Source organism: Perkinsus marinus, assembly GCF_000006405.1.
Source record: "Perkinsus marinus ATCC 50983 genomic scaffold scf_1104296935302, whole genome shotgun sequence".
NCBI classification, from domain to species: domain Eukaryota; phylum Perkinsozoa; order Perkinsida; family Perkinsidae; genus Perkinsus; species Perkinsus marinus.
Window position 1 is genome coordinate 1,192,702 of NW_003214508.1, and position 25,703 is coordinate 1,218,404.

General features: G+C 50.7%; 7 protein-coding genes across 7 annotated transcripts in view; 2 read left to right on the forward strand and 5 right to left on the reverse strand.

The window, feature by feature from the left end:
* Positions 1–1,113, reverse strand: part of Pmar_PMAR003675 (hypothetical protein) — a gene marked incomplete at both ends in the record, with an annotated part of 1,254 nt that extends 141 nt beyond the window's left edge. Inside the window, one exon of the mRNA XM_002784370.1 lies at positions 1–1,113. Coding sequence (XP_002784416.1) covers positions 1–1,113 — 1,113 coding nt within the window.
* Positions 1,114–2,110: 997 nt separating this feature from the next.
* On the reverse strand, positions 2,111–5,173 carry Pmar_PMAR003676 (hypothetical protein; the record flags this gene model as incomplete). Its single annotated transcript, XM_002784371.1, has 9 exons — positions 2,111–2,698; positions 2,754–2,817; positions 2,865–2,986; positions 3,045–3,112; positions 3,159–3,260; positions 3,311–3,444; positions 3,492–3,589; positions 3,644–3,877; positions 3,965–5,173. 9 exons carry the CDS (start codon positions 5,171–5,173, stop codon positions 2,111–2,113), a joined length of 2,619 nt encoding a protein of 872 aa, XP_002784417.1.
* Positions 5,174–6,185: 1,012 nt separating this feature from the next.
* Pmar_PMAR003677 (conserved hypothetical protein) lies at positions 6,186–8,128 on the reverse strand (the record flags this gene model as incomplete). The annotated part of the gene is made up of 9 exons (XM_002784372.1): positions 6,186–6,545; positions 6,600–6,663; positions 6,711–6,832; positions 6,888–6,955; positions 7,002–7,103; positions 7,154–7,287; positions 7,335–7,432; positions 7,663–7,760; positions 8,020–8,128. The coding sequence occupies 9 exons, from the start codon at positions 8,126–8,128 to the stop codon at positions 6,186–6,188; spliced, it is 1,155 nt and encodes a 384-aa protein (XP_002784418.1).
* A 157-nt stretch (positions 8,129–8,285) lies between these two features.
* Positions 8,286–9,404, reverse strand: Pmar_PMAR003678 (U2 small nuclear ribonucleoprotein A, putative; the record flags this gene model as incomplete). The annotated part of the gene is made up of 7 exons (XM_002784373.1): positions 8,286–8,394; positions 8,444–8,551; positions 8,602–8,731; positions 8,774–8,901; positions 8,945–9,071; positions 9,147–9,273; positions 9,322–9,404. 7 exons carry the CDS (start codon positions 9,402–9,404, stop codon positions 8,321–8,323), a joined length of 777 nt encoding a protein of 258 aa, XP_002784419.1. The 3' UTR covers positions 8,286–8,320.
* Positions 9,405–11,568: 2,164 nt separating this feature from the next.
* On the reverse strand, positions 11,569–13,317 carry Pmar_PMAR003679 (vacuolar ATP synthase subunit H, putative; the record flags this gene model as incomplete). Its single annotated transcript, XM_002784374.1, has 9 exons — positions 11,569–11,646; positions 11,694–11,999; positions 12,043–12,255; positions 12,307–12,594; positions 12,644–12,721; positions 12,751–12,877; positions 12,929–13,014; positions 13,064–13,169; positions 13,217–13,317. The coding sequence occupies 9 exons, from the start codon at positions 13,315–13,317 to the stop codon at positions 11,569–11,571; spliced, it is 1,383 nt and encodes a 460-aa protein (XP_002784420.1).
* A 585-nt stretch (positions 13,318–13,902) lies between these two features.
* On the forward strand, positions 13,903–20,915 carry Pmar_PMAR003680 (conserved hypothetical protein; the record flags this gene model as incomplete). The annotated part of the gene is made up of 8 exons (XM_002784375.1): positions 13,903–15,389; positions 15,441–15,776; positions 15,820–17,200; positions 17,335–17,509; positions 17,561–17,727; positions 17,875–17,978; positions 20,106–20,755; positions 20,878–20,915. The coding sequence occupies 8 exons, from the start codon at positions 13,903–13,905 to the stop codon at positions 20,913–20,915; spliced, it is 4,338 nt and encodes a 1,445-aa protein (XP_002784421.1).
* A 1,075-nt stretch (positions 20,916–21,990) lies between these two features.
* On the forward strand, positions 21,991–23,506 carry Pmar_PMAR003681 (hypothetical protein; the record flags this gene model as incomplete). Its single annotated transcript, XM_002784376.1, has 1 exon — positions 21,991–23,506. The coding sequence occupies one exon, from the start codon at positions 21,991–21,993 to the stop codon at positions 22,951–22,953; it is 963 nt and encodes a 320-aa protein (XP_002784422.1). The 3' UTR covers positions 22,954–23,506.
* Positions 23,507–25,703: the final 2,197 nt, after the last annotated feature.

Sequence of the window (25,703 nt, forward strand, 5' to 3'; positions counted from 1 at the left end):
TAAAGAATACGCCACTTCAGAGCCCATAGGCGCTGATGATGCTGCCCTTCCCATGGCCTCAATACTCTGGATAACTCTGGGAAGCGTAGTATTCAGTTCTGGGCAAGAGCACTTGATAGCCATCAGAAGAAGTACCCAAACCGTCGTTGCATCACTCAAGTCCCACAGAACGAAGCCCGTCAACGACTCCATCACGTTCCCAGGGTTATCTCTGCCACATTTACAATAGGCTCGGTAGGCACCCGCATCAAGAGAAAATAACGGCTCGAATGTAGTGTTGCACCCTGAGCGTGAATTTGGCACCTCTTCAGATGATGCACGTTCCCTCCACGCATCATAACAAGCCGTAAACTCTTGGTTACCCGGCTCAAAAACCAATTCGAAATCATATGCCATCATCTCATGTTGAAACTGATAAGTCCCACGTACTTCCTGACCGGCGGGTCGTTCTGTTCCCAAATCCGCCCATTCCCTATAGGGGAAATACCGCAGAATTTTGGCATCATCGGGCACTTGTTGATCGTGTAATTCATGAAATCCCCGTATCCAGTCCTTGAGAACACCGATGAATTCCCACCGCTCTACAATTGCATTGTTGACATAATCTGTATGATCCAATAACGCCTTCAAACGGAGTCGCACAATGAGCCCAAGCTCAGCCACAGACTTCCCCAGCATCCGCACAACGAACTCTGTGAATACCGTGAGCGCAGGGGTAGGACAATCGAGCTTTTCACCACCATCGGCAGTAGCTACCAAGCACTCATGCCTAACGATCTCAGGGAGGAGTGTACACTCCCTCATAGTCGCCGAACCGAGATCCATCCGTGCATCTGGGCATCGTGGATATCGGGTATCGTTGATACGGTCAGTCATGGGAGGCTCATATTTCTGCTGAACCTCTCTCTTGAAGTCAACGATTGCTATGGCATGCATAATGTTGACAGGAGCCGTGAGGCAGCATAGGAATAACGAGGCGAGCCGCTGGACTTCGGTACCACTATTACCCCGTGTATAGTTCCTGATAGACTTGATCGGGCGCAACCGATCTTCGATCTCCTTCTCGGTAAGAACCACAGTTTTTCTCTCGGTAGCAGAATCGGGGGGAGTCATTTGTTAAAATATTCCTACGTACAAGGGAGCTCTTGCAGCTGGCAACTGCTACCAACCATCCCTTTGGAACATTCCCTTGTCGATGCTGATATATCCTAATGAGTTTTCTATTCCACTTGCACGCTGGGTTCAACATTGCAACAAAGAACAATCACGTCTGTCAAGAACCAGATCAGCACGACAATTAGCTATTCAGATACTACTAGATCAACTTGAACTTTGCATGAAAGTAGATTTCTCGTGTATCTCACGATCATCAGTTTCCGTCTCGTGACCTTCCCGACGGGAAGCATTATTGAAATGCTATGATCTGAACTATCAGCGGTACTTCAATTCGGTAAGTACACCTTACCCGAGCTGAGATTATTGCGTTATTTCCTACATCCAACTGACACGCACTGTACTGAGCACCTACGGTCAGTAAATAGTTTCGATGTTGCCGATGTTATCATGATGAATATTATCCCCACCCCAAGTGTATGGTATAAGTGACTAACCTGATAGTATCTGCGACACCTTGCCGCAAAACATCATGGGCCTTCCCGACAAGCACAGCTAGTTCGCACATGATGATGTGATCTTACATCTCGGCGTACTGGCCCGGAGTCGAGTATCTGCACACCACAATGGACGCTCGTGCCAAACCCCCGGGAGGAGTTCACCGCTCCATATAGGAGACTTTTTGAAAGTCTCTGCCTGCCACTTCCCTGACCACATGTATACCTACACAGCTGCTTCCCGGGTTTGGGCCAGCCGACACTACTCAACAAATGTGGTCAAAAAATGAACCAGCACGCATGCGCAACCGAGTTATTCATTTAGCTGAACCAAACCCACCACAATGCTATCAATCTGAAAGAAATCCCCAGACCCTCCAACACCCTAGATAACCAAACATTGCTCTTATCTCTCGAAAGATAATGGTGTTGTCGATGTTGGTACTACCGTGGCGGCCGCGACCAAGTTCCTTCTAAACCTCCACCCTCCTCGCTGCTGGTTACCACCTCCCAAGACCGCCCGAGCCGCCTCCGCCCCAGCTCGGGCTGCCGGCCGCGCCTTGACCATCACTCTGACCTCCGAGATTCCGTGGGAACTGTAGCGGCATAATGTTGGCGTTATCCGGGTAACCTCCAGGGCCCCAGGACTGGTGTTGTTGCATCTGCTGAGCCCCACCCCAACCCTGGCCCGTCGTGGTCACTCCCCAACCCCCGATGGCTTGTTGAGGCATAGTGTTGGCGTTATCCGAGTAACCTTCACGGCCCCAGGACTGGTGTTGTTGCATCTGCTGAGCCCCACCCCAACCCTGGCCCGTCGTGGTCGTTCCCCAACCCCCGATGGCTTGTTGAAGCATAGTATTGGCGTTATCCGAGTAACCTTCAGGGCCCCAGGACTGGTGTTGTTGCATCTGCTGAGCCCCACCCCAACCCTGGCCCGTCGGGGTCATTCCCCAACCCCCGATGGCTTGTTGAGGCATGGCATTCCATTGTTGTTGCTGGCCAGTCGGAGCCGGGAAACCAGCGGGTGAGCCGCCCTCCACAAAGCCTTGGGGTCGGCTCACGATCAAACGCCGCCCAAGTACTTCCATCTAAATGAGAAAAATAACAAAGAATTTCCTCCAGGTCGCCCGCCCCCATGCTTACCCCGTTGAAGATGCTCAAGGCGGCTGTTGCTAGTCGGTCGTTTTGGAACTCCACAAAGGCGAATCTGAGACCACCACAGCCTTCCACCATCAACCTTCGAGTAAGCACTACCTCCCATCGCCTCTGATTTCCGCTTGCAACACCGGTGGCCCCAAAGCTGGGTCGTAATCCGGGAGCACTTTACAGGCTGGCTCGAATAACTCATGAAGGACTTGCGGTGTCACCACGCCAATCTAACACAACAAGGGTAATCTTATCAATCCATCACTTTGGAAGCGGCAACTGCCTTACCGCGAGATTCCCAACGTAGAGCTCGCGCTGCTTCCGGTTCTGCGAAGGTTTCGTCGGCATCGCCTTGACTGAAGGGTAACACATGGCATCGCTCATGGCAGTAGAAATCCTTACTAGGTAGGAAACCCTGGTTACGCAGAACGCTGACGTCCATCGGAGGCGGGGCAGGGCCCGGTAGTACTAGCCCCGCGGGCCGACTGATTTCTATTGGTCGTCCTAGTACCACACCACTGGCGTACACTCTCTCCAAGGTCATCCTCTACTACCAAGGAACTCGGCCTTATCCAGTTCCAAACATGTGACGGCGATTTCCTCTGAGGCGAACTCCACAAAGGCGGACATGCCCTCCGCTGACATCCTCACTTCTCTCACCGCACCAGTCGGCAACAGAGCAGCGTACCTGAGGGGAATTAAACTCGAATAAGTCACTGGCGGATTCGAGCTCACTTCTGTTGATATTCTGGTAGAGCCGATAAGGCATTGTTGAAGAATGTCCGTATGTTGGCCTGGTTCGCCTGTCCTAAAGCTAGGTTACCCACATACAACTAAGATAGAGAGGCAGCGTAGAAAAATGAACGCGCATGAACTGGATTGCTTACGCTGCGTGATGTTCCCATCTTAGCTGTGATCCATGTTTGTTTCATCTTCTTTAGCTTCACATTCTTATTTCGACGCTGTTTGTCGGCCTTCTTAGTACTATTCGACTTCTTTCGTACGAGCCCACCCAATCTACTGGGGGTGGATCGCATGGTGTAGCTGTAATCCTCGTTTTTCATAGGTAGACTCCGCATCATCAGCTTGAGCCATGGAGAATATTCCGAGCGCAGTGCCCCCTTACCAACCAAGAATGCCAAATTTTCCACAAAACCCCTCCAATACATATCACGACCTGAAGATGGCTCCCGTAAAGAATACGCCACTTCAGAGCCCATAGGCGCTGATGATGCTGCCCTTCCCATGGCCTCAATACTCTGGATAACTCTGGGAAGCGTAGTATTCAGTTCTGGGCAAGAGCACTTGATAGCCATCAGAAGAAGTATCCAAACCGTCGTTGCATCATTCAAGTCCCACAGAACGAAGCCCGTCAACGACTCCATCACGTTCCCAGGGTTATCTCTGCCACATTTACAATAGGATCGGTAGGCACCCGCATCAATAGAAAATAACGGCTCGAATATAGTGTTGCACCCTGACCGTGCATTTAGCACTTCCTCAGATGATGCACGCTCCCTCCACGCATCATAACAAGCCATAATCTCCTGGTTACCCGGCTCAAAAACCAACTCAAATATCCTCGTCCAAACTTTGTTCTGAATCGCATGGTAAGTTAATGCCTTACTCCGACCTTGAACGATGATGTGACTCAGCAAATAGTCCGGAATGTATTGCAGCCGCCCCAAGTCATATGCCATCATCTCATGTTGAAACTGATAAGTCCCACGTAATTCCTGACCGGCGGGTCGTTTTGTTCCCAAATCCGCCCATTCCCTGTAGGGGAAATACTGCAGGATTTTGGCATCATCGGGCACTTGTTGATCGTGTAAATTAGGAAATCCCCGTATCCAGTCCTTGAGAACACCGATGAATTCCCACCTCTCTACAATTGCATTGTTGCCATAATCTGTATGATCCAATAACGCCTTCAAACGGAGTCGCACAATGAGCCCAAGCTCAGCCAGAGACTTCCCAAGCATCCGCACAGCGAACTCTGTGAATACCGTAATCGCAGGAGTAGGACAATCGAGCTTTTCACCACCATCGGCAGTAGCTACCACGCACTCATGCCTAACGATCTCAGGGAGGAGTGTACACTCCCTCATAGTCGCCGAACTGAGATCCATCCGTGCATCTGGGCATCGTGGATATCGGGTATCGTTGATACGGTCCGTCATGGGAGGCTCATATCTCTGCTGAACCTCTCTCTTGAAGTCCACGATTGCAATGGCATGCATAATGTTGACAGGAGCCATGAGGCAGCATAGGAATAACGAGTCGAGCCGCTGGACTTCGGTACCACTATTACCCCGTGTATAGTTCCTGATAGACTTGATCGGGCGCAACCGATCTTCGATCTCCTTCTCGGTAAGACCCTCAGCTTTTCTCTCGGTAGCAGAATCGGGGGGGGTCATTTGTTAAAATATTCCTACGTACAAGGGAGCTCTTGTAGCTGGCAACTGCTATCAACCATCCCACTAGAACATTCCCTTATCGATGCTGATATATCCTAATGAGATTTCTGTTCCACTTGCACGCTGGGTTCAACATTTCAACAAATAACAATCACGTCTGTCAAGAACCAGATCAGCACCACAATTACTAATTGTCAATTAGCTAATCAGATACTATTAGATCAACTTGAACTTTGCATGAAAGTGGGTTTTTCTCGTGTATCTCACGATCATCGGTTTCCGTCTCGTGACCTTCCCGACGGGAAGCATTATTGAAATGCTATAACCTGAACTATCAACGGTACTCCAATTCGGTAAGTACACCTTACCCGAACTGAGATTATTGCGTTACTTCCTACATCCAACTGACACACACTGTACTAAGCACCTACGGTCAGTAAATAGTTTCGATGCTGCCGATGTTATCATGATGAATACTATCCCCACTCCAAGTGTATGGTATAAGTGACTAACCTGATAGTATCTGCGACACCTTGCCGCAAAAAGATGTACATCATGAGCCTTGCCGACAAGCACAGCTAGTTCGCACATGTTGATGTAATCTTACATCTCGGCGTACTGGCCCGGAGTCGAGTATCTGCACACCACAATGGACGCTCTTGCCATTCCCCCGGGAGAAGCTCACCGATCCCTATAGGAGACTTTTTGAAGTCTCTGCCTGCCACTTTCCTGACCACATGTATACCTACACAGCTGCTTCCCGGATTTGGGCCAGCCGACACTACTCAACAAATGTGGTCAAAAAATGAACCAGCACGCATTCGCAACCGAGTTATCCATTTAGCTGAACCAAACCCACCACAATCCTATCAATCTGAAACAAATCCCCAGACCCTCCAACACCCTAGACAACCAAACATTGCTCTTATCTCTCGAAAGATAATGGTGTTGTCGGTGTTGATACTACCGTGGCGGCCACGACCCAAGGTCCTTCTAAACGTCCTTGTCGAGGTCACCACCCTCCTCGCTGCTGGCTACCACCCCCCAAGAGCGCCTGAGCCGCCTCCGCCCCAGCTCGGGCTGCCGCGTCTTGACCATCACTCTGGCCTCCGAAATTCCGTGGGTTCTGTAGCGGCATAGTGTTGGCGTTATCCAAGTGACCTCCAGGGCCCCAGGACTGATGTTGTTGCATCTGCTGAGCCCCACCCCAACCCTGACCCGTCGTGGTCATTCCCCAACCCCCGATGGCTTGTTGAGGCATGGCATTCCATTGTTGTTGCTGGCCAGTCGGAGCCGGCAAACCAGCGGGTGAGCCGCCCTCCACAAAGCCTTGGGGTCGGCTCACGATCAAACGCCGCCCAAGTACTTCCATCTAAGCGAGGAAAACAACAAAGAATCTCCTCCAGCTCGCCTCCCCCATGCTTACCCCGTTGAAAATGCTCAAGGCGGCTGTTGCTAGTCGGTCGTTTTGGAACTCCACAAAGGCGAATCTGAGACCACCACAGCCTTCCACCATCAACCTTCGAGTAAGCACTACCTCCCATCGCCTCTGATTTCCGCTTGCAACACCGGTGGCCCCAAAGCTGGGTCGTAATCCGGGAGCACTTTACAGGCTGGCTCGAATAACTCGTGAAGGACTTGCGGTGTCACCACGCCAATCTAACACAAGGGTAATCTTATCAGTCCATCACTCTGGAAGCAGCAACTGCCTTACCGCGAGATTCCCAACGTAGAGCTCGCGCTGCTTCCGGTTCTGCGAAGGGTTTGTCGGCATCGCCTTAGCTGAAGGGTAACACATGGCATCGCTCATGGGAGTAGAAGTCCTTACTAGGTAGGAAACCCTGGTTACGCAGAACGCTGACGTCCATCGGGGGCGGGGCAGGGCCCGGTAATATTAGCCCCGTGGGCCGACCGATCTTCATTGGTCGTCCTATTACCACACCATTGACGTGCACTCTCTCCAAGGTCATCCTCTACTACCAAGAAACTCGGCCTTATCCAGTTCCAAACATGTGACGGCGATTTCCTCTGAGGCGAACTCCACGAAGGCGTACATGCCCTCCGCTGACATCCTCACTTCTCTCACCGCACCAGTCGGCAATAGAGCAGCGTACCTGAGAGAAATTAAACTCAAATAAGTCACTGGCCGACTTAAGCTCACTTCTGCTGGTATTCTGGTAGAGCCGATAAGGCGTTGTTGAAGAATGCCCGTATGTTGGCCTGGTTCGCCTGTCCTTGAGCTAGGTTACCCACATACAACTAAGATCAAGAGACAGTGGGGGAAAATATGCACATGATCAACTACGTGTGTTGGAGACAATATGAAGATTTCGAGGAAATTTTGGAGAAATTCCTATTAATTTCTGAAACATTTCTACCCGGATCCGCATATAGATTCCTCGAATTCGTCAGCAAACTCCCGGCTGAGGAAAGCGAGCATATATCCCAACAATGACATCGCAAGGCAGGCAAACAGACTCACAGTTTACCTCCTTCGCCTTCTTATTAGCCCCCGCGCCACCAGGCTGCATTGCTTGCTGCAAGAGGAGCTGTTGGGGGTCTATGGAACCATCCGGAGGGGCCGAGCCTGACCGATATATAACCCGTCTCCTGCAGCGGTTCCCTGGCAGTACTAAAGTTGCTGTGTTTAGCTCCGGGCTGTTCCGTCTCATCATCCCAGCCGCTTTTCCTCGCGTGCCTCCGTCTCGATCGGGACCGTGATCTCGAACTTCGCGAGCTCTCAGAGCCCGAGGACGATCCAGACCTTGCGCGGCGACGTCGGGTGCCGCGGTCTCTGGATCTGATCTCGTCAAGGTTTGGTATGACATGACCAGCACCCGCCTCACCTTGAACGCCTCCGACTCTCCCGGGCAGAACCCCGACTCCTCCCACGTGAGTTGCTGCGATGCCTACCGCGGTCTCTACCACCAGAGCTGCTTTCTCGACGTTGCCCATTGTAATCAGCTGGAGGAGGACCGGGCTGAGGCGCCGTCTCGGTGCTTGATGCAGGGTCATCCCAGCCAGGAAGTGGCGGTGACATTATAAGCGACAGTCACGAAAAGATCTAAAATCAGACCCCTCGAGCCTTGCCAACTCAAGTGCCCTCAGCCCCCAGGGGCCAGCCGACGATGCCGCAACAGAACATTATTAAACGTCTTTACCGGCCGTCGAAGTGGAGGAGGAGGGAGCAAGCCGTGCCTCGATCTCGGGAGGGATCTCTCCTGAGCAAACCCACGATACGATAGACGTACCCAAGAAGCCATGCACAACCTGTCCTTAGGGCTTTCTCCAACTGAGTGACCTCTTCCATCGACGACGCCGCCTCAATAGCCTCTTTAATGTGAGATAGGAGTAACCCCTTATCAGCAGCAGCCGTACCTTAGCGTACCAGCACTAGGCTGCTGGACTACCCTTCTACCCCCTACTACCATTCGGGATATTCTCCTTGCCGTTTGCCTCCGCCTTGCCCTCCTCATCTTGGGTAAGCTTAGGGGCGATTTTAAGAAGGAATTTCTCCCCCTCTGGGCCACCGAACAGTTTCGCTGCCGCCTCGCGCTCCTACCCCCATCACTGCGGACCACCCGAGACCGGCCTCATTACCTTATCCTTCACCCTAGAGAAATCTATGAACCGTACGGTCTTAGGCAGTATGTGTATGAGGAAAAGTCGGTAATGCTGTGCATTGCAAACTTCGTTGTCCAACACAGTGAGGCGCTCCAAATGCCGTACTAAAGCCAGGACTCAAACGACAGCAGTGACGAGGCGACTTACACTGGGCCAAGGGGTAGAGGTCCCGCAGCTTTTCTATGCGGTTGTTCGTGAGGACCACACTGGTCAGATTAGGCATGTTTTCAAAGCACGTGGAGCCTATGCGGGTGATGCGGTTGTTGGCCAGCATCTAAGCACATGTGGCTTCGCACACAGCAGGAGACCCTATTACTACTACTACTACTACTACTACTACTACTACTACCAGAGTACGTAGCCGCATTAGGGGCGCGCTCTCATTCGGTATCTTCGCTATATCATTGTCCGTCAAATCCAGACAGTCGTAATGGTCCTTAGTAGCACTCAGATTCTCCATCACAGGAATCTTCAATCTGAAACCACCATTGAGACCAGCAACGATCTAAGCTGGTGCTTCCTACCCACGTAGGACCAGAGCCCTATCACCAGCTGGGGTGATCATTTGCTCCCCGCTCTGCTCTATGAGGTCGGCTGTAAGGCGCATAGTGTAGGACAACAACGCCTGACTCCACCATTGCCACCGATGAACAAACTACAGCAGTCAGCCTTGGAAACGACAGTAAACACTCCATACTGATCATGGGGTAGAGGCACACAGTACACAGAGGCCAATACTACGCAAACGCCTGATATCAGAGATACCGTGCAGCAAGCCGATCTGGGAGCGACGAGTCTACTGTAGGGTGCCTCTCACCAGACAAAGAGCCAAGGCCACCACGCCCGACTAGCCCCATTCCCCCTTAGAATACTCCAGGAGTCCGAACAACTGACCGAAGCGGATCTGCAATCAGGACAAGGGCAGTTAATACTACAAAGCAGGAATATCCTCGGGAACAGCACTGGTTAGATCCATGGGGACAGCCGATTGTGTGATCGGGACCTGCTGATGGTCTCTCCACTGCCATCTCTCTCCAAGAGGCCTTGTTAGCTCTAAGCCATCCGCATCCGATTTATCACCGCCATCCTCGCAAATGCAGCCTAAGGGCGAACTCCGCATACCTGGCTACTGCTGCCAGAGCCGCTCCAACCACGGCATCGAGACTATCTGGCTCGGCGGCCTCCTGGACGGGATGAGGCACCCTGCCTTTCGGTGTAACAGCTACACCCCCGCTCGAGCTGTGACCTGCACTCATTGATGGTCCGAGCTAAGAGCCTCTACGAGCAATGAGGCCTCCCTGCCTCGTTCACTCGAGCCATCATCAGCTTTGGTCAGGATGGCCCGTGGATAAGACAACATACAGTATATGATACCTGCAAAAGCAAGGGAGTTCAGGTATAGAAGGTGCTGTGAGTGGAGCCCTAGTTCAAAGGCGACACTCTCTCCACCTTTTCACAAGCCGAGTTTATATTCTTAGGTAACTTCCAATATTGTCCCCAGTGGATGTACATTCCTGCAATGTATTAGCTCCCAGTTGTCTCCGCGAATTCTCTATAATTCTTCCTAGCGAAGCGACGTTCTCTGGGCGACTCTGTCATAACACTGGTTGCCATGACTGACCCTCTTAGACTGAGCGATAACTTTCCTATCTCTCCGCATTATGTGTTTAGGAATACCCGATATGAGGAACCCAAAACAGCACAAGTACCTTCCTAGGGTTCACCACCTCACACCACGTTAACGGATCTGGCAGCTTACCTAATGCTTAGTCAAGTGTGAGGTGGCTATCGTAGAGCATCTTCCGTGATGCAACATGATTCATACGAAGCGTGTATCGACAACCAGTTCGTGCCAGCATACCCAGCTCGCTTTCAGAATTTCATTTAGTGAGTGAACGCGCTTTCGAGACAACAAAAACATAGGCCAGAAACAACCACCGATTCTACGACGGAACACGCAATGACTCATCCGAATTCCAGACGACCCGAAGCCAAATATGATCGAAACCTCTCCCGCCATACCGCATCTAGATCCTCCCTCACAGGCCCTGTTGGAGAGCCCCGTCAGGATTCACGTGGCATCAAACCATGACAACTACGGGTCAACCTGAAGATACCACCTGCCACACCACTGCCGACGACAACCTTCTTACCTTATCATTACTAGCTGGTCTATGACTAACTTGTCTGGACATACCACTCACTGTCACCTCCCAGAGAGCAGTTACAGGCTCCACATCAACTCGGGATGGGACAGACATCGCTGAAGTAGGTGCATGTGACAGCCTGCATCACTTGGTTCCATTCTAGCCATTTTCCGACAACCCTCATCCCACACCTATTTGATCACTCCGCGAACTTCAACACAAAAGGGTATAGTTGAAGAAGAAACTCAGTCGCTCGAGGATAATCAGCAACAGCAACATAATCACCAATGCTACAGCTGCGAGGCTGCCGTCAGACAACACCATTTGGACGGGAAAATATTCCACAGCACTAATGTCGAGAACACTACGATGAATCTCAAAGCCGATACAGGCACGAACAACACCACAGCCTCCACTGCATATTGGAGCAGTCAGACAAATCGACCAGATAGAATTATCTCAACAACGACAGTGCTTCTCATGACGGATAGCAGCCGCAGCAACAACGACAGGGTGACTGTGGACTACTACTCCTCAACTGTACTTGATAAAAAGGCACGTTGGAATGATGATGATAATACTGCAGTCACAGCAACGGCATCAACAACCACCTCTATAAACATTTTACAAGGCGCCCTGCTGAAGTGCCTGCCACTTGTTCAACATGAGCTTCTGAGTTGCAAGAAGGGCTTCGCGAGCGACCTGAAACCAACAACAATTAACTACAACAATGACCACCAATGACTTACATCACGGTCCTTGCTAGTCATAAGCGCCATCACGGCCGGCTTAGCAGAGAAACGGTTCAAGACCTGTTTTCCAGTTGGGTACACACGGGCAAACTCGCCAATGTCGTGACAAGCAACGGCCTTAGTAGTGTCGTCGGTGGAGTCAGACTTGAGCAGAGCAACGAGAGCCTTAACAGCAGCGAACTGCTCCCTGTCGAATTTCTCAGCGTTCTCAAGCCAGAACTTCTCCGAGTGGATGAATCCCCAACGGAGCTTGTTGGTTCGCAATTCCCTTTCATAACGCTCAAAGTTGGTATGAGTGCTGACCTAAAAATACGATATGTAGACGCGAATGACCTGTCCAACCTACCTCGCTGGCAATCATAGCAGCGACCTTACGGATGTCCTCATAGAGCTCCTGATCGCGCCACTTCTCGTACTCCAAGTTCTGCACATAGTGTATGATACCACTCTCCACAATAGCAGTGCACATCTTGTCGTCACCGAGGAAGTTGGACAACACGGCAAGAGTCATGCGGATGACCTTCTCAACACGGCAATTAGCAACAACCGAGAGCAGGGCCTGACCAGAAACCACACCTAAGGAGCAATTACGAACCAACTTATGACTTACCTGAACGATATCATCACCCATATCCGCAACTGACGAAGAGACAAGCTCCTTGTTGAAGCTCACACACCAGATGCAGAAGACACCACGGTACAGGACCAAGGGATCGGCAGACTCAACACCAGAGATGGCGTTCATGATGCACTTCTGGACCTTCCTGATGTTCCACACAACAGCGCGGAAACCGTCGAACTTGAGGAGGTTGCAGAAAGCATCGAGGCGCCCCAAGTCACTGACACCCTTGAACTTCATGTTCTTGTCGTCAGCAACGGAATCGGCAATCATCTTGGCCTGAAACCACAACAAAATGAGCGGCAGACTGAGAGTTGGAAAAACGTACCTCCTGGGGATTGAACTTTCGACCACCATCGTGACTCATGATGTCAGTCAAAACGTAGAGCTGACAGGCAAGAATAGTCTAAAAGCAACCAATTCCAAGTGACTTACAGCCTTGTCGCTTGAATAGGAATCATCCGCAGCACGGTCAGAGCTGAGGAAACGAGTGAAGGGCAACATCATGTCGTTCTTCCTAGCGAGGGCAACAAGGAGGTTCCAGAAGGAGCAATCAAAACGACTAAAATGACATAGATATGAATTGTAGTTACAGACTCAACTGTTTGCTTACGTAGCCTCGTAAATGACAGTTAGGGCGTACTGGACAGCGTGCATGTCCTCAACACTCTTGAGAACAGAAAGGAGGCCGACCAAAACCTGACAACGGAAATGACTGCTTACGAAGTCACACACCGTAATAACCTACCTCCTCATTGCGCTGGGCGAGAGTCACCACTGCACTGCTGGAAGTTCCGTGAATCTGATCCAACCACTGGGCAGAACCCTTAGGGATCTGACCAGCGCTCTCAAGCCTGACAAAAGTTGAGATCTAATCGCAATCGAGCAGTAGTAGACTTACGACTGCCAGTCGGGCTTGGAGCTGAGAATAGCGGCCTCCCGCGAGAAGTCGTCAGGGGCGGCCTTGGCTTGTTCGAGCAGACGCTGATGAGATTCTTGCATTACTGTGAAATGAGCGTTGAAACTACAACAACAACCATCAACTTCACAACGCATTCAGAACATGCCGCTGCAGTTACGAGAGATTGGCGAACCGCTAAGCCACAAGTGAGCAAGACGCTTAAGATGGACCTTTACCACAGGGAAAGTCCTCGACTAGGAACATCAACAGAAACCGATGATCACACACCAGCGACGAGGTAAGCAGTAACGCATGAGAGAGAACCATAGACATGAGTTTCGCGGCATACGCAAAGTTGGGAAAGTTTTCCGCTAATTTGCCTGGCATGAGTTACGCTGAAGCCGAGCTTATGCGCACCAAAGCGGTGAAATCTTGCAATCTTGATCAGCCTTATATGCAATCTTGCAAATCTTGGAATCTAGGAAGTTCCTTACGACCATCGACAGAAGTCGTTGGTTGTTGTCACCTGCCCAACTTGTGTATAACATATACGGCCTTTTTACTGACATTCTCGCCGTATCAGTTCGGGAAAATAACATTCTACGAGAAGCTGCTGATTCTCATCATTATCAATAGTACTATTAGCGAAGAAGTAACATCAACAACAAGAACCTCATTCTACTATTATGCCGACCAAGACTTTAAAGGAGCATGAGACTACGTCAGAGGATGAGAAGCCTGGTGGTGGCTCTGGAGATGATGACATTTCCGTAGACCATTCTAGTCAGTCTTCGGGCTCCAGCAGTGATAGCAGTAGTTCTGGACCACATGTGGCTGGACGGGTACGTTCTCAATCTGGGCAGGAGTGTGTAGTGGAGAAGAGCCCTAAGGGGCGGTTCCATCGGTTTAATCGGAAATTGGGATCGGGAAGTTATAAGACGGTTTATTTGGCGTTCGACAACGACACTGGTCGAGAGGTCGCCTGGAACGTCATTTCCTTTGCGCATTTATCGAGGCACGAGCGAAAACGGATTGATGATGAGATTAAGATTGCCAAGTCACTTGACCACGATCGGATTATATCCTTTATCAATGCATGGATCAACAAGAAGAAAGAGGAGGTCGTATTTATCACAGAGCGCGTTAACGGCGGCTCTCTACGACAGTACATCAATCGTTTGGATGGACCCTTGAAGGTTAAGGTCATACGGATGTGGTGTAAGCAGATCCTAGAGGGTATCAACTACTTGCACAATCAGCTCAAGGTGCCTGTAATACATCGGGATTTGAAGTGTGATAATATCTTTATCAATGGTAGCGACGGGAAGGTTCTTATTGGCGACCTCGGCCTTTCCACTGCACTGCAGCATGCCTCTGTTGCTACCTCTATTGTTGGTACTCCTGAATTCATGGCACCGGAGTTGTATGAGGAGAAGTACGGTCCACCAGTTGACATATATGCATTTGGTATGTGTCTATTGGAAATGGTCACGAGGAGGTTCCCCTACGCTGAGTGTGCTACTCCGGGTCAAATCTACAAGAAGGTTATCAATGGTGAGATGCCTGACAGTTTGGAGCGAATACAGAACAAGGAGTTGAAGCGCATCATCGAGCAGTGCATTCAGAAGGAACCGGCGATGAGGCCCACAGCAGCTGAGCTGCTAGCGATGCCTTATTGGGACCAGAAGGATGATGGTGACGAGTTGGCCACTTTAGAGCCTCTATCGACCACTAAGGATGACGGTGATGAGGGGGTTAATGATGAGAGCCCTTCTAAGGAGAAAGGGCATCGACAGCGGAAAGCTCGTGGTCTCTCTAACCGTGGTGATGATGCTCCAGCTGTTGTCGCCCAGCCAGCTGTGGTGGTGGTCACGGCGGCTCCTGAGGACCGTTCGGCATCAACCACTCCTCGAGGTAGTGGTGAGGGTATTGGACGTAGTGACGTGTCTACTGTAATTCACAAGTCTGAGACTAGAAGTGAGGAGGAGAGGGAGGATTCTCAACAACAACAAGAACAGCAGCAGCAGCGGCAAGGAGTGGGCTCCACGGAGCAGCCGTCGCCGTCAATAGCAGCATCAGAAGTGGAGGCCGACACTGAGAGTGTTAAGAACACCCCATCTGGTGTGGACCGACAGAAGCCCGGAACGCCCAATGAGGGGCTGCTGGGTCCCAAGTAAGCTATTGCATGTCGTTTGTTTTGGGAGTATTTTCTTTCTTTTCTCAGTGATCGGACTGTGTCGGCGGCAGTGGTCACGGAGCCGTTGTTGGTCCCTCCAGCAGCTGGTATGGAGGACATTGCTAGCGACTCGAGCGAGGCGCCTCAGCTTATATCGGCTACTACTCATATTGAGGCGGCCACTTCCCCCAATCTAACGGGTGGGGAAGCTGTGATACGTCGGGACGTGGCGAGGAGGCCGCCTAATGAGAAGGTGATGGCAGCGGTGGCGGCACATGATGGCACGGTGCACCTCCCTCCCGAGATTGAACAATTTTGCCGTCACCAGTTGGGCTCGGACCGGGTCACTAAAGTGGTGCTGCTTATCGAAACAGAGACGGACAAGTAGGTTCTATTGCTGCTACTTTGGCATTCAGTTTCCCCTCAGGTTTCAGCGCATTAACTTCGAGTATAGTCTGGATGAGGACACTTGTGACTCGATCGCTGAGGAGTTGCTCGAGAACAACCTCGTGTGGCGCGAGGTCAATCGAGACCGACTTGTGCAGAAGATTCGACAAGCTGTTTTTATGAGGGTCAAGCAGATAGCATTGGAAGAGGGAATTCCTTTGCCCGCACCAGTAGCTGCTGCGATCGCTAGTAGCATCACCTCTACTACTACTGCTGCCAAGCAGTCTGGTGGTGAATCGATGGCATCGCCGATTACAAGGATGAGGGAGAGCCAGGTCTCGAGGGTACCGGACTCGCCCTTATCACGCCCAAGGACCCCCCATGGCTCGACGGTCACAGTGTCGGAGTTCGCTCCTACGGCAGAGGCGACTTCAGTGAGTAATGATGGTGATGTGGCTGTAGAGGGAGTAGCGGCAGTGAAGGCAGCCGAGGGGGCGACTAGGGACAATGGTCCGCTCGCTCAACCGCAAGCGGCCATCAATCCGCAGACTTACGCGGCAGCTGCCGCGACTGTGCCCACGCGTACCCCTACGACCACGGCTCCGGCCCCTCTGGAGAGTAACCTTCCCACGGCCGTGAATGTTCCTTCTCGACCAGCTCCTGCTACAGTTGAGCCTGTCGAGGTTGAAGCAGCTGAGAGACCACCAGCCCAAGGGCCTGCAGCGTCACCCACTACGCCTGCCAACGTTGTGTCCCCGAGCAATCATGTGGCGATAGGGTCTGGCAAACCGCCACCAGCGCCTCGGCCCGCCTCTCATGCAGGGATGGGCGTCAGTGGACGGCATTCACACGCTGAGGTTCCGTCTATGAGTGGAGTTAGTGGGTCGGTGAAGATTAATAAGAAAGCTAGTTTATCGAAGTATGTGCCTCTGACGCTGGAGACGACGGCTCATCTTACAAACGAGTCCGTCTCGGGGGCGGGGTTAGAGCAGGTGGTGCCGCATTTGTACAAGGAGGTTCTTAATGCGGAGTTGGCGGACTCGGGCCAATCTGGTGCTGATTCGACGGCGAGCGGTAGGCCTACTTCTACGACGATGTTGTCAGAGGTGCCAATTTTCCCGGAGATCCCTCCGCCGCTGAACGATGGTCATGCTCCTACTGAGGAAGACGTGGCGTGGGTACAGATAGCACTGGCGGCGGTAGTTCCCAGTGTGAAGCTGAATGCTTTCCCGAAGCTGGGCGTTATGTGTCCGGGCACAGTGGATGCAATTAAGGGTTTTCAGGAGTACCACAGTCTCCCTGTAGATGGTAATATGGATGATCGGACGTGGCAGCTGTTGGTGGATTCATTGGAGACGAGGAGACAGAAGATTGAGGAGAGGGAGGCGAAGAGAGCAGAAGCGAAATTAAAGGCTAAACTGGTAAGAAATCTACTGGACATAGCTCGATATACTCCTAATAGTAAGATTTTGTACTCCTACTCCTAGTATCAGTAGTAGTAGCAGACCCGCGCTCATTGAATGAATGAACGCTCATTGAATTGTCTTTTGTTTAGGAAGCGGAGCGAAAGCGTCAAGCTCGACAAGCAGAATCGGCTAAAGCGATGGATATGATGGAGAAGACTCTGTACGGTTTGTCGGCTCCGGCGACGGCTGGGCCGCCATCGGCAGCTAGCAGTGTGGCGGGTGGTGCTCTTACTACTACCATTCCTCCGTTACATCATCCAACTAGTATGGTGCTACCATCACAGTCCCCTCCGGCCCAACATTCCTCTCCATCAGGGGACACCTTGGCACTTGTCACACCCGGTACACCGCCTCGTCAGAGTGCGGCTGCAGTGGGTGCTAGCAGCAGTGGTGGTGGTGTTGGTTCGCAAATACCGAGGTCGGGCAGTGTCCCTCCAACAGTGTCCCCTTGGGTGGCGCAGGGTGCTAAGTTGCCGCGCACGGTGAGCTACACTGGTACACCACCCTCGTTGTCACGGAACGCCTCTCTACCGAATGTAGTGGGGACGCAGGCACCTCAGCAAATGGTTGATGTTTTCCACTCGTTGCGAAGGGTATCACCGACCTTGTCGGAAGCGGGTTCTCAACAGGGAAGAGCGCCAAGTGCAAGTCATTCACCCCCTGCTGAGAGGAGGAGTCTGTATTCGGCTCCGGATTCCTATAGCACTACTAGCACTAGCAAACCACCCTCTACGTACCAACCGCCGATGGTGACCATTCCATCTGGAGTAGCGGCAGCAGCAGCAGCACCGGTGACTCAGCAGCAGCAGCAACATGTTCTTGCGGGGAACCTTGAGCTCAACAGCGAGGCCTCATCTGTTATTGGTTCGGTGGTGCCTGAGGCGGCCTCAGCTCCTAGTGGTGCCGGAGTATTGTCCACAACGTCAGCGTCGTTGGATGAACTCCTCACTGCTAATCCTGCTACTACTACTGCTACCACCACCCAACAACAGCACCCACCTCTTTAGTGAGTGCGGCGGTGTAAATTTGATGATATTTCGCTCAAGGTTTATCACTAGAGTATTGGTTTGAGCCCAAGAGTGAGTACTGTTCCGTTTGTCATGCTACTCTTACTATCTTCGTCATGAGCAGTATGCTCCTATTGCCGTCTGGTTTACATTCAGTAGCTTCAGTCTATTCTGAGGTTATACTGATTTCGTCTTGAGTGACTTGAAATATATCTTATGAAGGTGGAGCAGCCTGTATCATCATCATCGTCGTCGTTATTGCCATTCTGTGGGGGTAAGCTGCACTTATGCAGTCGCTGCCGTATTCGTGGCAACTGCTGTACTATCACTATGGAGGATTGTTGGGATTCTCATCATCAAAGTTGTTGTGACCGAGGTGTGGTAACAGTAGTAGTGCAAATGATCCCCCTTGTGGCCTCCCATAGTATTGCTCTGCCTGATCTTCGTCGTCTACGTTCCGTTCTGTTTCCCTTCTTCTTCTTCCTCCTCCTCCTATTGCTGCTGCTGTTGTTGATGCTGCCTCCCTGGCTATGACCATCACTGAATCGAGGGTTTTGTCACGATGATGTTGATTATGGAAATCATCATTGTGAATATGTTGTGAAATCAGTGATGATGCATATGTCTACGAAAGCGGCTACCACTACCATTACTCTCAAGTCATGGTTTGATTCGTGCAGTTCCGACGGCAAGAGGAGGATTCATACGGCTCATATCTCCACAAAGGAAGCGTGGTGGAGCTTAACAAGCCAATACCTGTATTATTGAAGTGTTATTGTTGATCAACAACCATTGGCAGTTGTGTGAAGGAATTGGTGACCTTCCTGTGTAGATTGCGTTGGAAGAGGGGAGAAACTGATGTGCTCATTCGGGCGGTTTGTTAGCTTTGCTTTCCAACATCACCGTTGAAGAATGGAAAGTGTTCTATTTCGGGTCATCCTGGGTCGCCGCGCTTTTGAACTTGTGTGGGTGGTAGACTACCACCGACCAGTGGTGGTCACGCGTTGCGACCGAAAGCAGTGTTTTAGTATCAGCAGTTTAGCCTTAGAATTCGAAATCATCGTCAGTGTCAGTGTCTAGGGGGGTTTGGTTAGGAAGCTCGGCTAGGCTAACCGTTGGACGATGTGTTCCAGCTCAGCAAAACAGCGAGATGTGATGTTGTAGACGCTCGTGACGTTTGATGTCGTCATATCGTGAGTTAGTCTTGGAACCTTGGTTCACGGCGTGAACTTCACGTCACGTGCACGTCGTCACTCTGCGTCACGTCTCTGGTGGGATCTTGCGGAAATTTTCACCGCCCCGTTTTATCTGAGAAATGAGCTCGTTAACTGAGTTGAGTAAAATTGTATCGAATTGTAGTATCACTTACAAGACAATCGTCGTACCTGATCATCTCTTCTTTGTGCTTAGTGGGAAAAGGTGAAGAATTCACGTAATTTGTGGATAGGTTTTTTGCCTTGTATAATTACCATGGCGAGGGCGGAGACTTCTTCTTACATAGACTCTCATCATTCCGACCCGTTCAGTGGAGTGGAGCTGCTCAAACTGCCGTCCTCGACTGTGGTAGATCCTGCGAGTGTTGCTCTTTTCTGCCAAGGTCCTTATTGGTTCAAGCTCCTCGTATCGGATGCGCAATTTGTCGCTCTCTCACGGGGTAAGGCGGTGATCCAGGATCAGACCGGGTGTGCTTTGGCCTTCTCCGCGGGGACGTGCATGGTGCTTGAAAACAGCTATCATGCGCTAATGGTTGCATCGTCGAGCTTGGATTCTCTTTGTACACTTTGTCGCGACATTGTCGAGAATTTCCTTTTTCCGGCAAGTGAAGAGGACGGCATTCTGATATGTTTGGGTAGTGACGCTGCTCTTTGCGCGGCGTTGGATGCTGGGGGCTCGGCAATCTGTCCTAGGGCTCCGATTGCCGTCGAAAACGATGAGTACATTATTAGAGTGTCCAGTAAGGCATGTGCAGGTCTACCGAGTGTATTGGGAATTGTGTGTAAGGAGGTCATAAATGCTATCCAGGCTGATAAGGCAGGTATGATGAAGATAATGGAAATAGAGTATTCATCGCCACGGATAGCGCAGTCCCCGTATGCGCCTACAGCCGTGGTGCCCTCTGCTCACTGTGAGCAGCTACCTTCTATTGAAGTCTCCAAAATCTCGATTTCCTTTCCTCTCAAAGAGGCTGAAGCCAATGAGATCATCTTGGCTGAGGTCGCTATGAGAAGGATCTCGCACGAGACTGAAACCTTCATTCAGCTGAAGCGCCCCCACCACAATGATATGGACAAGGCCGAGATGGATGTTGGTGGATATGTTATGACTATCACTGGTACGTTAAATGGGCTCCACTCGGCTCATCGGAAGATAGTCGCTATTCTCGTGCGAGCATTGCTCAAAGAGGAGGCGGAGACAACGATAAGGTCCGCGACAAGCACAGACTTCTTGGCCAAAGAACAAGAGCCTACTGTCGTTGTCGGGGACAAGTCTTATTCCTCTACTAGTACTACTATTACTACTCCCTATGGAACTGATATGTTATTCAAGTCTACATAGGCTTCATTAGTCCGCCAAGGTGCGGTAACTTATTGCTAGTCCTTGGACCATTGTGGATGCCTCTAATAGATAGGGGTGTCCGTCGTCTCATTTTTGCTACGGAGTGATGTAATGGTATGGTACCGATTACTAGAGAATACTACACTTCGTGACATCATTGGGCTTAGTCCTTTTGCTCCAATACATTTTCATTAATTACCTCTTGAGTTCTCAGATAGCCTTCACTGTCACACAGGTTTCCTATCACTAATGTCGTACTCTCATCCTCACGGTTACCTGGGTACGAGGGAGGATCATCTGCAACTACAAGTAGCAGTTGCTCACTCTGAGAAATTTGCATCGCTATGTGGCTATGGAGGCTGAGGATTGCCGGTCGGGTGTTGTCAGTTTCCAACATCGGGCGGTAGCAGCTCTCTGAGCTTAAGGCATCCTCTTGCTTCTTTGGCCGAGCGGAGTCGAGGTTGCCGGATAAGGAACGTAGTCTAGCTGAGATAGGATTTAAGTAACGGAATGTGGCCGCAGTCGAACTCCCTGGCAGTGGGTATCATTTCATCATTAGTGGTGATTTGATGATAAATCAGTCTCATGTATTAATATTATTGATCATCTTCATGAGATCAATTCTAGGCGTCATCTGTGATAGACAACATGTGATGTACAGCGTATCTATTCTACTTCCACGTGTATCGGTCGTCACGTTAGGCTGATGCCGACAAATTTTAGCGTTTTAGGGTGGGGTCATTTAGGAAGCTCCGTCGTCAACGCAGAGAATGATTTAATTCTACTGTTAGATTTGATACGAATGATGCGCCATTCCGCCTTGTGCAACGCAGGTCCTGAAAACTGATGATAGTTATTATCATGGGATTCTCCAAGGCTTATAATGACAATTGGCATTTTGTTTTGCTCAGTATGCTGTGTTTCTCGAGAGATCAGACTTCGGGTTGAAGTGGTATGAATTTCCTGGTCGTATGGTGGTGGGAATATGGGAAGTCGTAGCATTAGTATCACTATAGGTAGTAGTAGCACTATCAAAAGTTCTATTCGAAATTTTTGTTGTAGTATTGAAGATTATGTTAGTAAGATTACTGTTGATGCTACTACTGGTAGAAGTGTAGCACTACTAAATAGTTACAGCAGTAGTGATAGGGTAGTCAGGTTGTCTTTGTCAGTCTACGGTGTATGGTCAACCAAGGCGCTGCCATTTTGCCTGTCCCTCCATCGGACTTGTCTCAGAAAAGCCCTCCCTCACTGAGCAGTAGGGGTGACTCTGCCAATCCTCAATCACCAGTCGGGGATATCACTCCCCTCGCTATGTCCGGTGGCGTTGGTCGTCGTAGGCACAGCTCCACTACTTCTATCAGAGGTCCACGTGGTTTCTGCTGGTCCTATCAGTCCTCTGGTCGCTGTGGTAGGAGTGACGAGTGCCCCTTGCAACACGTTACTGGGATGGAGGCTGTGGAGTTATGCAAGCAACAAGAGTGTCTGTTCTACAGCAAAGGTCACTGCCGTAAGGGTGACAACTGCCCTTATGTTCATAATGCAGCGAGGAAACAACGCCCTCGGGTTGGTAGCAACCAAGGGCTTCACCGACAACGCCCACAACAGCAGCATGCCAAGAGGGACTATGTGACCAATAGTATAGCACTGTTGGAAACTCCGCCGATCGGCTCTCAGAAGAACAATCGTCAGTATAGGAAGGCCAGTACGGGTCGTGGGGCTGGGAAGAAGAACAACAATGGCGGCGGCCGCTTGCCTCATCAACGAGCTCTCATGGAGGAAGCTGGTCAACAACAACAGCAGCAGAACTCATCCAAGCACGTCCGAGAAACTGTGCTCACGATTAGTGCAGAGGCACTTGGTGGCGACTTCACTGCCTGGGGTGTGTCTACTTATGAGGGAAGCGATGATATGGTTAGTGGTGACAACTCTCCGGTATACATGCTCTACGATACTACGCCTGACTCGACAACTCCTACAGCAGTAGCCTATGCAGCAGCTTCAAGTCTTTGCTGTGGCCTCACTATGAGCACTCAAAATTATGTGGATTATTGTCGTGCTCTGCAGCTTCGTGGGATGCTCTACCCAAACGTGTCTGTGGATAATCTTAGACGGGCCTCCATCGACGTCGTTTACGAGGACTAGTTTGGGAATGCTGGCAGGTTAAGAACCAGCAACCCCCCGTCAGAGTTTTTGTAATTTGAATAACACCGATAGTCGTCGTCATCATCAGGGGTCCTTATCGGGATTAATCTCTGATTCCCATGTACATGTGGCCCGATGGCCCAGCTTTTCTCCACCTCAGTTCGGCTGCTGAGAAAGTGAGGAGCAGCAGCAGCAGCATTCTTTGCTAGAGGCACTGTATTATTCTCGAGTTTTTATTCACTTGCCAGTTTTTTTTCAATCCTAATTTTTAATATTTGAAGATTTTGCTTTGCGCTCTCACTCGGGTGTAGTGAGCTAGATGCTCCCTTCTGTCCCGTAATACTATGTGACGGTAGTGTACAATGCTGCTGGTATCATTGCCATATGTTAGGTGATGATTATGTCTGCTATTCATCTGTCCATGTATCGTTAATGTTTGGAAGCCCCAGGTGGTAGTAGTGGTAGTCTGGGTCGGCATCTGCTGTTGCTCCCACCTATTTGTCGGGGTCAAGGTCGGAGTGTATGATCTTACTTTTTGCGTTAAGCATATCCATTACCCTCCTGTCGAGTTTGATTAATCAATTCATCCTTTTGAACACGAACGCTCCGTTCAAGCCGATAAGTTCAGAAGGAAGAGGATTGGATTTGCGCTTGACTGCGTTGAAAACGCGTGTGGAAGAATCCGTGAGAAAGTTAACTGCGTGTATCTATGAAAAGGAGAGAGTTATGAAGTGGTTTTTGATAATGCAATAAGGAAACCCCTGATCTTAGCTGAGGAAGCGGAACATATAATCCGAGGACATTACCTGGTAGGAAGTTGAGTGGTAGGTCAAGTCGTCCTTCAGTTTATTGTTGAGAATTCTCATGGATGTGGATTTCGATACTGAACTGCGAATAGCTAGCATGAGTTACCACACCTTCGGCAACTCTGCTTCCCAGCTACGCAGAATGCTACCAACCACACAGACAGGACTACTTGTGCCTCCCGAGGATGAGTGGTAGTGTTCGAAGCGGTTGTCGAGATGACTCAGTACCTGTCTTAGGTTTATCGTCCTCTCTGCTGATCCCAATGGGCTCTACATGGCGGGCATCACCAACGCCGGCTACCTCTGCCTCTACGACCTGCGCTCGAACATCATGGTTTGGTCCTTGCCGCTCATCCAAAGTGGACGCGATCAAGTCTGGCTGGCAGTTTGGTGGTGGCGCGACTGCATTCTGGCTGTAGCCGATACTTTTCTGGCCGTAGTAGACCCCGTCACAGAGAAGTGTATCGTTGCGGCTGAATACCAGGAGATGGCATCCCTGGAGCTCATCGGAATCCGCCACGACCAGTTTTTGACGGCTCTTGGGATCCCAGCGGATCGTGGAGTAACACAAGACCACTCAGGATTAGTCTCATGCATAAACAGGTACCTCGCATTGTTCGCTTCCACCTATCACATGGTCACGACAGCGGTCCAATGTCGCTGATAGAGGACACCGATTCTGGGCCCAGGATCGACTTCTCGGTGTTGTCCTGCGATCAACATTTCAAGTGGCAGGCGTCAGCCGTGGACGTCAATGAGGCCGATGGTAGAAATGGAATGCCTGTCTTTGGGTCACCTTGTTCATCCAGCCTTGCCGACGCACGCATGCGCTACACTACAAGGGCAGAAGAGTTCATCAAAGACGTCTATTCGACTCTTTGCTATCGGCCTCAATTCGGAAGGCGAGACGGAGACGCTGGCGAAGGCCCACATGGTACCGGCGTATGGTCCAGTGGAGCAAGTAGCTTGTCTTGGCACGCAGGCTCAGGATGGGCAGTCAGCGTGGCTGGTCAGCAATAAAGTCGATGGATTGTTTAATATGGTTCTTGTCTGAGCTCAGGTCTTGGTCCAGCAAGTTGAAGTCATATCGGTCTTCCAAGCGGTCCCAGTAGCCTGCCGAATGTCGCCTGCGTCATCACCACCGTCAGATTACGGATCAGACGCCGACACATATGAGTGGACCGTAAGTTATATTTGAGGAAGGCATAAGGGGTGTCTTTACAAATGCGATTACACCATCTCATCTGGTGCGATGAAACGCCCTGCTCTTTTGTGCCGAGTTTATTTATCGATGTACTTGAGAGCTAGGGTTGGTCCCCGCATATGAATGGTCCTCAATACTTCCCATGCGAACAGCGTGCTCGACACGAATCGGTATTTGTCTTTTACAGTGCTGTTGTCTCAGCTAGAGCTAGTGCAAGAGCTACGCGACTCCCTAGAGTCTATGTGTTGGACTAGTTTCGACCCTCTTCCGAAGCCTCCCGGCAGTGGTAATGATGCAATCTTGCGCATGGGCGTCACATTCATTGTGTGCTGCTGCACCCCTTAGGTCAACCTGGGTGGTTGCTGTTGTGTGCTGGTCACTCCAGAGGTGGGCAAGGGACTTTGCAGGTAATAAGAGATGTCATGATATACATCATGTCCCTCATAGAGTGAGCTGTAGTCGATTTATCTCGAAAAGTTCTTATGTATTGGTCTTGATGAAACATAGAGAAGGCAGTGTTGCTCACGTGATCGACCTGCTCAGAAACGGGGTAAAGCCGTCCGGAGCCGGACGAAGAGCTGTGCGAACGCAGATGATTGCCTATACAAATGGAACACCAGCAAGCTGAATACTCCCTTGGTCCGGGTTCACGTATTCCCTATCATGATTATCAGTCTCTACATGTTTCTGCCTCAGTGGGTGCCCTGTAGAGGTGGGAGCATGTTCTTAGGGCTGCTCGC